Source organism: Mercenaria mercenaria, chromosome 10, assembly GCF_021730395.1.
Source record: "Mercenaria mercenaria strain notata chromosome 10, MADL_Memer_1, whole genome shotgun sequence".
Taxonomy (NCBI): Eukaryota; Metazoa; Mollusca; class Bivalvia; order Venerida; family Veneridae; genus Mercenaria; species Mercenaria mercenaria.
The window spans coordinates 13,837,417-13,853,958 of record NC_069370.1 but is presented as its reverse complement, the minus strand read 5'-3'; the positions used below and the strand labels follow the sequence as shown (position 1 = coordinate 13,853,958).

At 35.1% G+C, this 16,542-nt stretch overlaps 1 protein-coding gene across 1 annotated transcript; it reads left to right on the top strand.

The window, feature by feature from the left end:
- The first annotated feature begins 219 nt into the window (after positions 1-219).
- On the top strand, positions 220-3,250 carry LOC128546348 (uncharacterized). Its single transcript, XM_053516770.1, has 2 exons — positions 220-1,194; positions 1,703-3,250. The coding sequence occupies exons 1-2, from the start codon at positions 220-222 to the stop codon at positions 3,248-3,250; spliced, it is 2,523 nt and encodes an 840-aa protein (XP_053372745.1).
- Positions 3,251-16,542: the final 13,292 nt, after the last annotated feature.

The window sequence follows — 16,542 nt, the reverse complement described above, 5'->3', positions numbered from 1 at the left end:
CTGTGTTGAATATAGACCGGTACAAAAGGACAAACTACGGACCGGCAATTTATATATAAGATTTAGGTACATGAAATAAAAAGGAACCAGGAAAACCTCATAACGGCTATACCAACATTAAATTAACTTATTTTCTTTCTTTTTTTCCTTTCAGCGAGTACACAGTCAAATATGAATGTAAGATCGAAGCAATTTCTATTGGAATATCTTTTTATAACAATGTGGTATAATTCTGGCGGCTCATACACTAGCATCTTAACTGATTCTGCAGTTGACACTATGGGAACGTTGCATTCACGTTATTGTGGCCGCAGACCAGATTGTGATGGATTAGTGGAGAGTCAAAACAGTTCGCTTATATCAAATGTATCAAGTAAGATTTGTTGTGAATGGTGCTCTTGTGATTTGTCTACATGTATCAATTACACTAACGTAGGTGAATTAAACTGTTGTCCAGAAGTGCTTAATCTAGTGGACAATATTTTCGAAATGAACAGATGCATTCATCCTCAACTTAAACCTTGGCACCCAGATACTGGTATACAACCTGCCATAGTCATGACTGATAAATGCGCTCATTCTGAAGCTCCTCTAGATATTATAGACAAATGTGAACGTAGCACGACTTACAGCAATTTGGATACAAAGATACCAGTGTCTTTTATTTCGTATGATGACGTCATCACATACCGTAACCGTTACTGCGCTTATTGCCACAATTTGGATGACGTTCATCTGACTTACTGGAGACCAAAAATTGACTGCTTCCAGCAAACATTTGATATCACTGTACTTCCTCTGAACCAAATTGTTGAAGAGGTACAGAAGTCTGAAAACTGTAAATTATATTTTATCCCCCCTGCAAACGTGCACCCATCATATTTACAAAAATGTGGCGGGAACATTATTTCAGAATGCAATATGACTGGTCTTTGGAGAGAGTACGACCATGTGATGGCCACTGCGTGTTCGGCATACTACTCGGAGTTTCAAAGTGCTTACAGAAATATATTTTGCTACATATGCAACACTGGGCATGATTACGAGGCTAATATTCCAGTGTGCATCAGACACGACCATACTTTTGTTTCCTTTTCCCTCGTGTTGAAGTTTATACCATCTGAGAGTCAAAACAATGATCAGAAGACAGATGAGTTTGAATGTAACAATGCTAGTATCTACGATCTAGTTCAGGTATTTTCTTTGTTTATGAAAATGCTCGTATTTTCTTTGTTTATGAAAATGCTCAAAAATATACGAACATTCTATTGATTGTATGTTTGATAATATTATTGCAGCGATTTACCCCCTTTAGTTGAAAATATTAAATATTACTGGGCCGTTTCATGAGAAATCTGTATTAGTGACAAAAAATCAAAATTGAGACAATAAAATATTCATGAAGGACATTCTTTTGCCATTCAAATCTGAAAAAAAAAATATTTGGTAGTTCCATAATATAAGCAACATAATAGACATCTTCATCCATTGCTACACACCTGAATAGCGAATATATTGCATTGGGTATTTCAATCTTACCATTCAACAAACAAATATCTTCTCTAGATGAGTAACCTGCGTCACAGAACCATTGTTGTTTTAAAGGATCTGATGGCAACTAAGAATAAATGTATAAGGTTATAGGCACATTCATGTATCTGATTTAAACTATATATGTGACAATACATCTATTCCATTTCAGGAGAAATGTCTAGCAGTTAAATGTCTGTTGTCTCAGGCATATGTCGACGGAGAATGTCAGCAAGTTGCCGAGAGGATTGGAGGATTTGAGTACAATGTGTTTCTGAAAGTAACACCAGTTAAAAGCATTGTTTATAACTATGATGTTGAGGCTGCCTTTAAATCCTTTTTAAACAAATGGCTTAGAAAAGCAGGGTTGGAACCTTTCATTTCGGACTTACAAATATCGTGCCGAAAACTTTCAAATACACAACCATTCAGTTATATCATAATTGAATATTTCTCGGTTTATCTTTTATTAGGTATGACGGCATTTTATTTTGAAACGTACATGGCAGGCTTTCTGCCTGTCAAATGGCTCCTCGAACAACACAACCGAAATCTATCAGTAAATGTTAGTGATACAGAACTTTTCTTATTCATTGTACAGTTCGATACTGGTGACCTTTTAACAAATGATACGGGTATTTCAACGGAAGAATTTGAACACTATGTTCCAACACTTCTACCAGTTTTTCTCTGTCCAGTTGTTGAATTAAACACTTCTTTTTATAACGTAACATATAACACGATCGGTGTCTTCATCAAGGAATATGATACTGAAATCAGAAGAAGCGAGTACATAAAGACTAATTCAAGTGTAATTATTTGTACAGAAACATTTAGGCTCCTCACTGAAGCTAAGAGGCTGAAACCAAAACCAACACAGAAAAATGATGAAATGAATTCAGCGTTGCAAAACACTCCTCAAGGAATCTTATCTCTTGTTTGTTCAAGCTTTTCTATTGTTTGTTCAGCTATAACTCTCATTGTTTATGTGCGAATAAAAAGCATTCGTACGCAGCCTGGGATAAACAACATAAGTCTGATTATGTGCCTAATTTGTGCACAAGCGTTCTTTCAGTTTGGCATTGGGCAATCCGAAAATACTCCCCTATACATATGTAGCCTACTTGGGGTTCTTATCCACTACTTTTGGCTTGTAACAATTCTTTGGATGAATGTATGTTCTTTTCATATGTTCAGGGTATTCTGTCAGTTACGTAGTGTAGATCATACTCAGAACGTTCTTAGAACCACGTGTTTCTACTGGTTCTACACTTTATCCGCCGCGCTGGTCCCTATTCTTGTTAATATTGTCGTTATGTATGTGACAAGTGGAGTAATTGGTTACGGTGGAAAATTGTGTTATATATCAGAATACAAAATGGTTGGGTATTGCTTTTCCCTCCCTGTTGCAGTTGTTATTATAGCAAATCTTTTTATGTTTCTTGTTACGATACAAAGAATTAGTAGTCAACCGGAAGTGAACAAAGAGCGTCGAGAAGAGAAAAAATATTTACTTATATATGCGAAAATGTCTACTCTGACAGGAGCTACTTGGATATTTGGATTTTTGTACTTTTTCACCAACTTTTCCGCGTTTGAATACATATTCATCATCTTAAACGCCGGTCAAGGTATATTTCTGTTTCTATCGTTTGTCTGTAACGCACGTGTTATGAGGTTGCTTAGAAAAACGGATCAAAACGATGCAAACTTGTCGTAAAACAAGTAAATCTTTTTGAGTCGGTTATGGTTATTGTTTTTGGTTTATTTCAAACTCACTTTTAAACAAGACCAATTTAAAGCTATTTTGTCTGTCTGCAATATGTTTAGCTGGTACAACTGTTTCTCGAAAAACAGTAACGTAGGAATAGATGTGGAAGTAAAAAACATCTACCGGAAAATAGTTTGTGAAGTTGTTGTCAATTTTCAAAACGTTATTTGATATCAGAAACGTTCTTGATCTAATTTTAAGATTGCTGGATTCATTGACATACCTGAGACATTTAAACACAGTGACCTGTGCGTTTCAGATTAGTATGCTGGCTGATTTCTGCCATCTCGTTCTGGCGTGTTGGCGCGTTTGCAGGATGCTAGAACGCCAGGACGCCAGGACGACAATTATACGCGCCAAGACGACAAACAAGGCATTTGTCGTTCTGGCGGGGGCGCCAACACGCTAAATTGGGAAGTTGTCGTCCTGGCGTTCTGGCGTCTTAGCGCGTTTGCAGGGCGCCAAGACGCCAACACGCCAGGACGACAATTATACGCGCCAAGACGATAAAATCCATATTTGTCGTTTTGGCGCGTTCATTTGTCGTCTTGGCGTGTTTGCGCGTCGCCGTTTGCAGGGCGCCAAGACGCCAACACGCCAGGACGACAATAATATGCGCCAAGACGACAAAATCCGTATTTGTCGTTTTGGCGCGTTCATTTGTCGTCTTGGCGTGTTGGCGCGTTGGCGGGGACGCCAAGACGCCAACACGCCAAGACGACAAATGAACGCGCCAAGACGACAAAATCCATATTTGTTGTTTTGGCGCGTTCATTCGTCGTCTTGGCGTGTTGGCGCGTTGGCGGGGGCGCCAAGACGCCATCACGCCAAGACGACAAATGAACGCGCCAAAACGACAAATATGAATTTTGTCGTCTTGGCGCGTATAATTGTCGTCCTGGCGTGTTGGCGTCTTGGCGCCCTGCAAACGCCAACGCGCCAACACGCCAAGACGACAAATGAACGCGCCAAAACAACAAATATGGATTTTGTCGTCTTGGCGCGTATAATTGTCGTCCTGGCGTGTTGGCGTCTTGGCGCTCTGCAAACGCGCCAACACGCCAGAACGAGATGGCAGAAATCAGCCACCATAGATTAGTAAAGACAACAAGATACCTGAATCGCAAGTGCTTAAGGTTTAGGAGTATATCATCAAAACACAGAAATATTTGATAAACGAACAACAACTTTACCAATATTTTACTTGACGATGGATTAAACAACATCTTAGGCATACTGAACACATTAAAATATTCTGAAAAAGTTGTCCCCCCTTTGGAAATGAATGTCATTTGTAAAGAAATAAAAATAAACAATTGCTGAAAACTGTGTTCCACCTAGATTTGTGAAATTTCAACACTCGTACGCTATTGCAAATGCATCAAAACGAACATATGTAACAGTTCTTTGAAAATGGTGAATTTTTAAAGGCGCTTAACTGTCCGGAAGTGGGAACCCTTTAGGCAGTCCTTTTCCGGAATTCAATCACGGTTTATATCAGTATACAGACACTTGTTTCGTAGAGTAATATACATGTTTATTTTATGCTTATTGGTGAAATACTGGAAAATAGCAGTGAGATATAAATCGATATCATTCACAGTGCCGAACTTCTTTTTTTTCCAGATAAATTATCTCCCTTGAAATATATTCTTTAATTACCTCCCTTTGCTGCCTTTAAAATTACTGGATTATACTAATACTCAAGCCACACACGAGTCATGAACTGCTAGACAATCCCATATAGAACAGGCTAGCTATATAATTAAATTGTTACCTTTGTCAGCTTGGTTGCTACTGGGCGTTGCCATGTGTGTTTCCTCTACTTTTTTTCCATTGGTTCACTATCGTGTGGTAGATTTTACTGGCGACAGCACATTTAGTTGGTTGTTGTCTTAGTTAATTATCACAAGACATCAACTCAACCTTACGTAATATGCCAGCATTTTCGTCGAAGTACTTTCCCACCCCAACTCCAAGCCCAGCCAGTTGTGTTCCAACTTCCATGCATTTTGTTATGCTATGCAGCTCCTAGATCAATATTTCCTAGCTATTTCTATTGAATCCATGATGATATTTAATTCTGCAGCTTGATTTTCCAAGGACTTGCGCATATTCCACAGTCGTTTAGATTTTTAGTGTTGTTTTTTTTAATCTGACCTTCAGCGTGTGTTTTGGTAAACAAAGCAAGCTTCCGGTTATTCAACGAACTGACGGATTGACCCGAAAAGTTTTAAATATGCTTCTACTTAACTACCGGCATTTGTCAATGTCTATGTTAGCCGCGGACTGTGTATTTTTACACAAAATATTTAAATGCAGTTTTTGTTTTTAAAAACAAAATGGCGTCGTGTTGATTTAATGAACCTAATCACCAATATTCGATATTAATGTGCCTAAGTGTCCATGGTAATTTAGCGGATGTATCATATGTAACACGGTAGCTTAAATAAATCCGAATTTCGTCTTGAAATATTAGATTTATATGAACATTTATGCACGTAATAAACAGAAAATTCGTTGATCTTCACAAACTAGCATAAAATAAAAAGAAAATTTGTTTGTTTGCAGTGAGATATCGAAATATATCATCACCGATAAGGGAGACAATTCTGATATTTTCACTCAGGCTCCGCCTTCGTGAAAATATTCAATTGTCTCCCTTATCGGTGATGATATATTTCGATATCTCACTGCAAATAAACAAATATCCTCTATTTACGTGCTGTTCAATTTTCATGAGAAACAACTCTTTCTTTCTATGATTTGGTGTTGTTTGATTTTTTTCTCAAAACGTAAGGCTAAGCGTTAAGTAAGTTGCAGATTTGCACGAATAGAAATTATAGTTTATTAAGTAGCAGCCTTATTTCAGTTATTTGAGTTTGTTTGTTGCTTGATCTATGTAACTGCCAGAATAAATAAGATAATTTTCGAAAACATTCTGGTGACAAACACTTAATCAGGAATTACATACCCACGGTAAGGATGCGTACACCGGATATTGCCACCAAGTGATAAGGTATTCTCCGAAAACGTGATTATTTTTCGTCAACAAGGTAAGTAAAATCCCGATTTACTATTGTATTATACTACTACAGAAGAAAAGATCATTACTTTTCATAACTAGATACTATGTATATGCTTTCACAAGCGTAAAATGGGTCAATCTTAAGTAGAAATGCTAAAATTTTTGATAAAACGACAAGTTTATCATTTGATAAATGCATGCCGTAAAAACATTTGTCCCGATACCATAACCTATTTGCATTGTGGGGAAAATCTGAATCATACGTTCTATTTAGTCACATACAAAGAAAAAATGTGCAAAATTTCAGCTTTGTAAATGTTCAAATTACGGAGAAATCGATGATAAATGAGCGTCGATGGTGTACTGTGTATTGAGTTTTCAAAGTAATATTTGTACTGTGTATTGCAGTTTGGTGTACTGAGTATTGATATTGACAAATGTGCATGTTTTCAGCATTTATGGTCATAAGATAGACGAGGCATGTAATTCCATTGGCCTAAATGATGGAATGTCTTTTTCTGTTTGCAGATGAAATTAGACTTCACAGCGAAAATATCAAGCACCAGTTTGAAGACTGTTATTACAACTTACAATTACAGCGATATGCCAATATCACTCCGAGAAACTGTCTAAAGACTAGCCACAGCCGAGTAAAGACCCAGCCACAAGTTCAGCCGTGAATTTAAGTTTTATAATAATGGAACACAGGATATGATGACAAGTGTGGAAAAGATCTCACTTGATAAGAAGAGCAAATATGAAAATATGTTATCCTTTCGCTTTCATACTACAAAGAGACATAAACCCTGGTCAGTAGACGACCTTTATCGATTATGGTGTCAATAGTTCAAAGGTCAATATGGTAGGGGCTTTGAACTTTTAAAGTTGTTCCTCCTCAATAACCCTAGACACATTTAACACAAAACTTTCGAACTAGTTTCACTTGAAATTTTCTTAAATATAATCAAAGCTATTTATATTGGTTTAAATGCATTGTTCTGAAAGGTAATTAGCTCACCACTTGCTTCATACGAAACAAAATGGGAGTAATATGCACTGAGCAATTTGTGTTAAATGTAGGAGGAATCAGTGCCATGTGTTATTCTTGAAAGTATTTTGCACACTTCATTTGCAAGATATATGTCATTTCTATGCAAACAATTCGTTATAACTTTTATGTGACCAAATTCCCTGTTGACCAAAATTGTATATTTATTGTCAAGGTCAACTTCGAACTATAAAAAGATCGGGAACTCACTTGAAGATCATTTCGACTTTTTCATGTATACAAACTGTTGAATGTCAAATGTTTATGATCTTTGGTTTAAACATATATTTATTCCCAACAATATACATAACTATATTTATATACTAACATTACAAGTACAGTTGGTGGAAAGGATTAGACCGAAAAACAAATCTTATAGAGTTCTTCTACCATCTTATTATTATCTTTGCTATTTTATGAATTTGTGTTTACGTTTCAAGTTTGTTTAATAAATATTCCAATGTACATGACTTTTTTACTTTATCAAAGTAAAACATTACTTTTACAATATTACTTGGTGGTAAAATAAATCTGTCACAACGGAACCTATTTCAGTATCAATGCCCAATCTTATGTGGAAGTAATGTACACTCATCACATTTATGCAGTAACTAGCTGCTTCTTTCAATTTCAATAAGTATTCGTCTGTCTTGCTTTTCTCTTTCCTCTTAATTTAGCGTCAGAAACGCGGTCTCTGTTATGCAAGAAGTTGTATAACTGTAAAATCAGTGGAAGGGTTATAAGCCTGCTCTTCAAAACAACTTGTAGTCTTCACTAAACCTCGTATTAACCAAGTTGTCGATGAAAACATTTTGCGACGTCAAGAAATATAGGAAACCATAAAATCGAAGAAAACATTTCTTGGCAACTAAACTGATTAAAGGCTATTTATTCATCCATCTATTTTGTCACATTCTTCATAGACTGTATAACAATACTCCCTGAAAACCCTGGCTATGGAATTGCACTCTGTGTAACATTGAAAGTTCCATGTACACCGCCGTGTATGTGTCTCTAGATTATATTTTTGTACTGGTAGCATGTGTAAATGGTGAGTTCTGCTAGATGGCGAGGTAGGTAGCATATATTTCAACTGCCGTCAGTGAACAGGCTACTCGCCATTTGTACAAATCAAAGGTTTCTTTCTGTTTCAAATTGGTCCCTTTTGTGAACGGGTTCCTTTTTGAAACAAGTATGTTGATATTTTCTGAATCAACAGTGTTTTCTGCTTTTTTTTTCTCTGCATATGTCTGGTGCAATCTTCTAATTTACTTTTTTGCCGTTTTGGACGTTAGCGTACTATAATAGTCTCGTCATTTGGGTGGTGTTCAACAGAATGACATACAATGGCCTTAAATTCGTTCGTCCAGCCAGCCATAAACACACATAAACAAGTTGAATCTGCAAGGAAAAAATCACAATATAATATTTATTAGTAGGGCTGGACTTTCTGCTAGATATTGACAGTAAGTCTTAGTGACATCCCAATGCAAAATTATAAAAAAAATACCTTTAACTGTTTTTGAGATAATTCGTGTAAAATCAACTTAATATCAGTGCCCAATGGAAGAATAGAAAATATATATATATTTACAACTGCTAAACGTAACAAAACATATTACCCGCTGTTGCACTATGGTGACTGAGAGTCACGTTTAGAGCTTATTACATGAATTACAACAGAGTAAACGCTATAAAAATCAATGTTAAAAATCACGTATCTTCGGGGCTAAAATTACTGTTTTGTACTTTGGAAAGGAAATGATAATGTACATTTTGTAAGATTAATTCTATAAAACTCAGCGATAATGTAAACAATACACAGTACAGTAAAATTTGATACAAGTCAATACTCAGTACATATATTTGCAATACACAGTACACCATCGACGCTCATTTATCATCGATTTCTCCGTCATTTGAACATTTACAAAGCTGAAATTTTGCACATATTTTCTTTGTATGTAACTAAATAAATCATCCGATTCAGAATTTTTATCACAAGACAATAAGTGACGATACCGGGAGAAATGTGTCCCCGACCTGCATTTAACAGATGATAAAGATGCCATTTTGTCACAAATTTTAGCATTTCCTCATAAGATTGACTAATTTTACGCTTGTGAAAGCATATACACAGTATCTAGTTATTAAAAACAATACTCTTTTCTTCTATAGAAGTATAATACAATAGGAAATAGGTGTTTTACTTACCTTGTTGACGAAAAATAAACACGTTTTCGGAAAAATACCTTATCATTAAATGACAATATCCGGTGTACGCATCCTCACCGTGATACCTGCTTTTAAAATTAAATTGTTTTAGATATGTTCAGAATTATGATAGTTCCAAGTTCCAACGGGGACACATAAAGAATGTGATTAATTAATGATTAATTATTGATCAATTAAGAAGGAGTTCACTAAAAGGCCTAATGAATCAAATAGTAAAACGTTTCATGTACATATGCACAAACAGTGAGATAGAATTTAGTTTAACTTGTAAAAAGTAAAAATACTCATCAACCGAACTAATCATCTCTGCAATGGTGAAAGTTCATATATATGACATAACCAACCTCTTATATTTTTTTCATATAACATAGACGACAACCATGCATAGTAAAATTAAATAACAAGTGAAATATAGAATTTTAGAGCCATACTTACAAAACCATAACACAGCATAATGTGTTGCGTATGCCTAAGATGTTGTTTCACGAGCCAGTGTAAAGAGTTCAGTATGTATATGATGCTGTGTTAAGAGCCAGCGCAATCTGTTCCGTATACCTAAAATATTGTTATATGAACCAGCGTAACGTTTTACTTATGCCTAATATGCTTAATTATTTGTTATACGAGCCAGTGTAATGTTTTTCATATGCCTAAGATCTTGCAATATGAGCCAGCCCACTGTGTTGCGTATGCCTAAGATCTTGTTATACGAGCTGGCGTTATGTTTTCCGTATGTCTAAGTTGTTGTTTTCCGAGCTGGCTTAAAGGCATACAGACACTAAATAGCCTGAGCACCTATGAAAAAATGGTAGTCGCATAATGGCGGATTCAAATAGTTCTCAGTTTTTTTTGGTTTTTTTTTTTTTTTTGCTGTAAGAAGGATTTTTCCTTGAAATCATTGCTATATATTGGTTGAAATCATATTGCATGCCTATACTTGACATACTGGTAGCATTTGCATGTTGAAAAAAGACTCCAAACTGATTTAAGATGTGAAATTTATTCATACACCCCTACCCTTAATTGTGATTGTCATTTCAGTGTAAAAATTACGGTGTGTCCGTTTGACCAGAAATATTTTTCTTGCATCAAACATGACCCCTACTTTTCTTTGGATATTTTTACAGTATAAATGTTGCTCTACAAGAAAATGTAAGTTAAAGAAATTTAAAATGGGTCTAGGTGTGTATTGCAGCATTGTGAAAACTTGTCATTTTATATAGAATATATAGTGGTGGCTATTTAGTGTGTTATAACCTATAAGAATTGTCACCCGGTAGAATTACTAAAATTTTCTGTCGTCTGCAAATAATTTTTTTTTTGTAAACATGGCACATCAACCCAGACAATTGATTTTTGAAAGAATTAAGCAAAAAATAAATGATAATTCTATACCGGTGGGGAAAAAGGGTGTCGGAAATGGCTTGGTTGTACGACAGTAAAAAAAATCCTAGCTATGGAAAAATAACCACAAAACTGCCTGGAGAAACTGTCAGAAAACAATATTATGTGCACAGACTTATGTGTCAGGCCACTAGAAATATTTTGAAAATACCCGAAGGCCTACACGTGTCGCATATATGCCACTTTTCTCTTTGTGTGAACCCGGAACATTTGAGCATTGAACCCCAGTTCATAAATAATGAAAGGCAGAAATGTGGGGACCAATGCTCAGGCCATAAGTTTAGGGAGTTTTCTTTCAAGGACTGTATTCTATGGTATACAGTAGTTTACTATTTTTGTATAATATTTTTGATAAATATAGCACTATTATATACACAACTTATACAAGGCTTATTTACATTTGTGCGGTTAATATAACTTGTTATATGTGTGCAGTGCCGGCTCAGCTGGCCACAAGGCAGCACAATAATTTTACTTATAACCATCTTTATTTCATTCTAATATCACACTATGCATAAGCATGATCTTTTAGGTGTGGGGTGCTAGAAAAGTCAGGCTTGGGGTCAGTGAGACCCTTTGAATAGTGTAAATCTGTATGTAATTTGTACCTATACTGGCGTGATGCAAAACGACTGCGTCTTGCTCGCGATATGTACCTAGTAGTTTTACGCAACTTGTCGTAGTACTCTGTTCTTAAAAGGTGTCTGATAACAGAAGAGCCATGTGACAGTTTTACACCATTTACCCTAGCTTTAAGGATAACAGTGTCAGCAAGCCCATGATTTAGTCTTAGAATCTGGCCATGGATACGACCATGGCAGTTGCGGAGAAATGTAACATTTTTGGGCAAGCATGCATTATAGGATCTGTTCACTGCTTCACATTTCTGTGTAGATGTTAAAATTTAGTTTTTCTATGCTTTCTGGGACCAAGGAGAATTTCAATACATTTCCTGAGTAAAGTCTCATCATCATCAGTCATTTTAAGCCTGACATTGTCTGGCATATAGTTTTTGCTTTTCTGTAGTTGCCAGAACAAACCAAGCTGTATTTAGAACAGGATGTATCGCAGTAACCTTTCCTAACATAGCACTATTGCTGAAATTATAGTAGGCATTTTGTGTTTTATTACTTGCACATTGCTTTTGTACTTCTTATGTATACTTGATAGCTCTGAAACAAACCTAGATTTTATAGATAGAGCAAATCTACTTTTTAGGTTAAAATTCTATTTATATATGCACGGAAGATTTTGTCACTAAATGGTGCCCAGTTGATAAATTTGCCTTTTTACAGAATTTGCTAGGTGCCTCACATCTTTCAAGTGCACAGTTTTAGTTCCTTGACCTTTGTCTACACCAGAATGACCTTTAGAATCTCCATCACCTGTGTGGTGTGAAATCTGAAGATCTTTAGTAATATCCTTAGATACCATTTCATTCCATTTGAGCAGAGACCAGGTGTGCAGTATCAACACCTTTTTAGTTACATTTTGACATGAATAGTTGGAGAGAACTTGAATACCTTGGCCATGAGATATGACTTTAGCTATAGAATGCAAAAATATGCAGTATTTTTGCATTTGAGATGAAAAAAAAAGACAATTTTCCCACTTTTTACTGAAAAATAAGCTTTTTTTTAACAAAAAAAAATCACTAAACACTAATTTTGTTCTATATTTTATCACAGTTGCATAATTATCAATTTTTTTCAGTGTGGTTGTCTATTCCGCACTTGCTGGTGGTATATTTGATGTAATATCTTACGGGTTTTTTGAAAAAACAGCGTTTAATGACTATATGTGATTCAGCCAAATTTAACGGCATAAACCGCAGTCTTTGGACAAAATGATGGCTGTACAAAAATAGTGATTTTGAGAAAACTACTGGTTTGTTTGGGCTGAAACTTGTTTTATAAGCTGAATATAGATGAAACTTCACATAGAGAGCAAAAAAAGCTGAAAAAAAAAATTCATATTTCCTTATAGGCATACAGACACTAAATAGCCTGAGCACCTATGAAAGAATGGTAGTCGCATAATGGCGGATTCAAATAGTTCTCAGTTTTTTGGTTTTTTTTTTTGCTGTAAGAAGGATTTTTCCTTGAAATCATTGCTATATATTGGTTGAAATCATATTGCATGCCTATACTTGACATACTGGTAGCATTTGCATGTTGAAAAAAGACTCCAAACTGATTTAACATGTGAAATTTATTCATACACCCCTACCCTTAATTGTGATTGTCATTTCAGTGTAAAAATTACGATTTGTCCGTTTGACCAGAAATATATTTCTTGCATCAAACATGACCCCTACTTTTCTTTGGATATTTTTACAGTATAAATGTTGCTCTACAAGAAAATGTAAGTTAAAGAAATTTAAAATGGGTCTAGGTGTGTATTGCAGCATTGTGAAAACTTGTCATTTTATATAGAATATATAGTGGTGGCTATTTAGTGTGTTATAACCTAAAGTGTTCCGTATGCCTAACATGTTGATTTACGGGCACGCTTTATGTGTTCAGTATGATGTTGTTATACGACCCAGCGCAATGTGTTGCCTAAAATATTATTATACGAGCCAGCGTAAAGTGTTCCGTATGCTTAAGATGTTTTTCTTACGGGCCAGCATAACGTATTCAATATGCCTAACATGTTGTTATACGAGCCAGCGTAATGTGTTTAGCATGCCTAAGATGTTGTTATATGAGCTATCGTAATCTGTTGAGTATGCCTAAAATGTTTTTATACGAGCTAGCGTAATGTTTTCCGTATGCCTAAGAAGTTGTTTTAGGAGCTGGCGTAAATTGTTCCGTATGCCTAACATTTTTTACGTGCAAACTTGATGTGTTCAGTATGCTTAAGATGTTATTATATGACCCAGCGCAATGTGTTGCATGTGCCTAAAATATTATTATACAAGATAGCAGAACGTGTTGCGTATGCCTAAAATATTGTTATACGAGCCAGCGTAACGTGTTGCGTATGTCAAAAAGTATTATTATTACATACTCATATAAAAACCTTATTAAGTTTCAATGGACCCTGAAACGTCAATATTTTTCCATATTGACGTTCAAAGTTCATATCGGGTGTGTGACGTCATTTGTAACGTCAGTTTCATGTATGCCGTTGCGTTTAAAAGTTCTTAAACGACGATATTTTCAAAGTTTACAAAGGCTTAACAATAAATTTGAATCATTTATATAAAAGTTTTAAGTGTAGATGCGTCTGTAATAAAAAGATTATTAGATTTCCATCAAGAAATATGCACCCGTTCTTTCGCAGAATAATATTGCGCTCCTAAAGTCACGTAATATTTCCGCTGCAGAACTCATGCATATTTCTCGATACAAATCTAAAAACCTATAATTATACGAGCCAGCTTAACGTGTTCCGTATGCCTAAGATTTTGTTATACGAGCCAACGTATCGTGTTCCATAAGCCTAAGATGTTGTTATACGAGCCAGCGTTACGTGTTCCGTAAGCCTAAGAAATTGTCATACGAGCCAGCATAATGTGTTGCATATGCCTAAAATATAAATATAGGAACCAGCGTAATGTGTTCCGTACGCTTAAGATGTTGTTATTCGAGCCAGCGTAGTGTGTTACGTGTGCCTCAGATTTATCATTCAAGCCAGCATAATGTGTTCCGTATGCCTAAGATATTGTTATAGGAACCACCGTAATGTGTTCGATATGCGTAAGATGTTGTTAAACGAGCTAGCTTAATAGTTCCTTATGCCTAAGATATTGTTACACGAGCCAGCGTGATGTGTTCCTTATGCCCAGGATGTTGTTATACGAGCCCGCGTAATGTGTTTCGTATACCTAATATATTGTTAAAGGAACCGGCGAAATGTGTTCCGTATGCCTAAGATCTTGTTATACTAGACAGCGTGATGTGTTGCTTATGCCTAAAGTATTGTTATACGAAATAGTGTAATTTGTTCCGTATCTCTATGATGTTGTTACACGAGCTAGAATGATGTGTTCCGCGTGCCTAAGATGTTATAAGAGCCAGCGTAACGTGTTCAGTATTCCTAAGATGTTGTTGTACGAGCTAGCGTAACGCGTTCCGTATAACTAAAATGTTGTTATATGAGCTAGCGCGATGTGTTTAGCATGCCTAAGATGTTGTTATATTGAGATGTTGCCTAAGATATAAGTATGATAACTGCTTCACAAAAGCAAATTTCAAAATATGAGATCGTTGTTCAGAGCGTTAAGCGACATTTCAGACTTCTGTTGCAATACATTAGATTAATCATAATTTTGGATTTCATATTGTTTAAAACATTTTACTAAAATGTGGAAAACTTTCTAAACAGGTGCATATGTAACATATTGAAACATATTTGTTTACAGTTTAATTTGTAGTGGTTTGAAGTGTTATAATTCCATACTCTATACACAATCTGATTGTTGCAACGTGTGATAATGGTAAAGAATTTACTTTTTCATGTGTATTTATCCATCTGTGTTAAAGTTCTCATTGGTATTTAAACATTGTTTAAATGTTGTCCATGGATAAATTGTATGAATCTAACTATATAGATTTTTCTAAATCAGTTTGAAAAATAAAAAGATGAGTGAGTAAATTATATTATAATTTGGAATAACATTTGGACAGTTTAAAATTATATCATCTGCGTTTTATACTTCAAAAAATTAGCCCACTAGATTAGTCAAATGCAGTATCGAAATATCTCAGTATTTCCTAGACTAAAATCTGACCAAAGTAGTTGTGAAAAGTCAATAGAATGGCTTTAGGTAATTTAATAATTGAAAAAATGCAAATATGCGTTGTAGAACGAAGTTTCAAATTCGTAACAAAGAAAAAAAATATATATATGCAACTTTGCTACACTAAGTGTTGAAATTACGTTTTTTGTTTACTTAATAACTTAAGCAGTTCTCACCAGTGTTCGCCAAATTTAATTAGAATGTGTATATTTCAATGGCCCTGTGCTTACTATTACTATTTATTTATTTTCATGCGTTGACACCGCTCTATAACAGACTTTTAATTTTAGAAAAAAATATATTATGACATATGACGTCCGTTTTTTTAACTGATTTTGCAAGTTATATTCTGTTTTGTTCATTGAAGCTTTACTTTGTTATATGTAAATAACAATATGTCAAATGATGTATTTCGTGCCGATATTTTAAGTATAATGATATTATATTTAGAATATTCCATTAAAAGACCCTAATGACTGATGTCAATTATTTTCCGTCTGTATTTCCTATTTCAATTTTGTTCACTATTATGGATCTTCTTTAGAGTTTAAATCGTTTGTACACTGGAACGTATAGCTGAACCTGTCATAGCGGTCACCTGTATTAAGCATCAATTCGCCATAAGTAAAAGTTGATTTCCCTGATTGGCAATTTGTTTTATATTCATTGGATTTTTTTTATTCATTTTCTTAAGCTGTCACTTGCCTAAACCGCTATCTAGTGAGGTTCTATTGGCTGACTGGCTGCAACTGAAATGAACTGAAATGAAATTTCTCTGA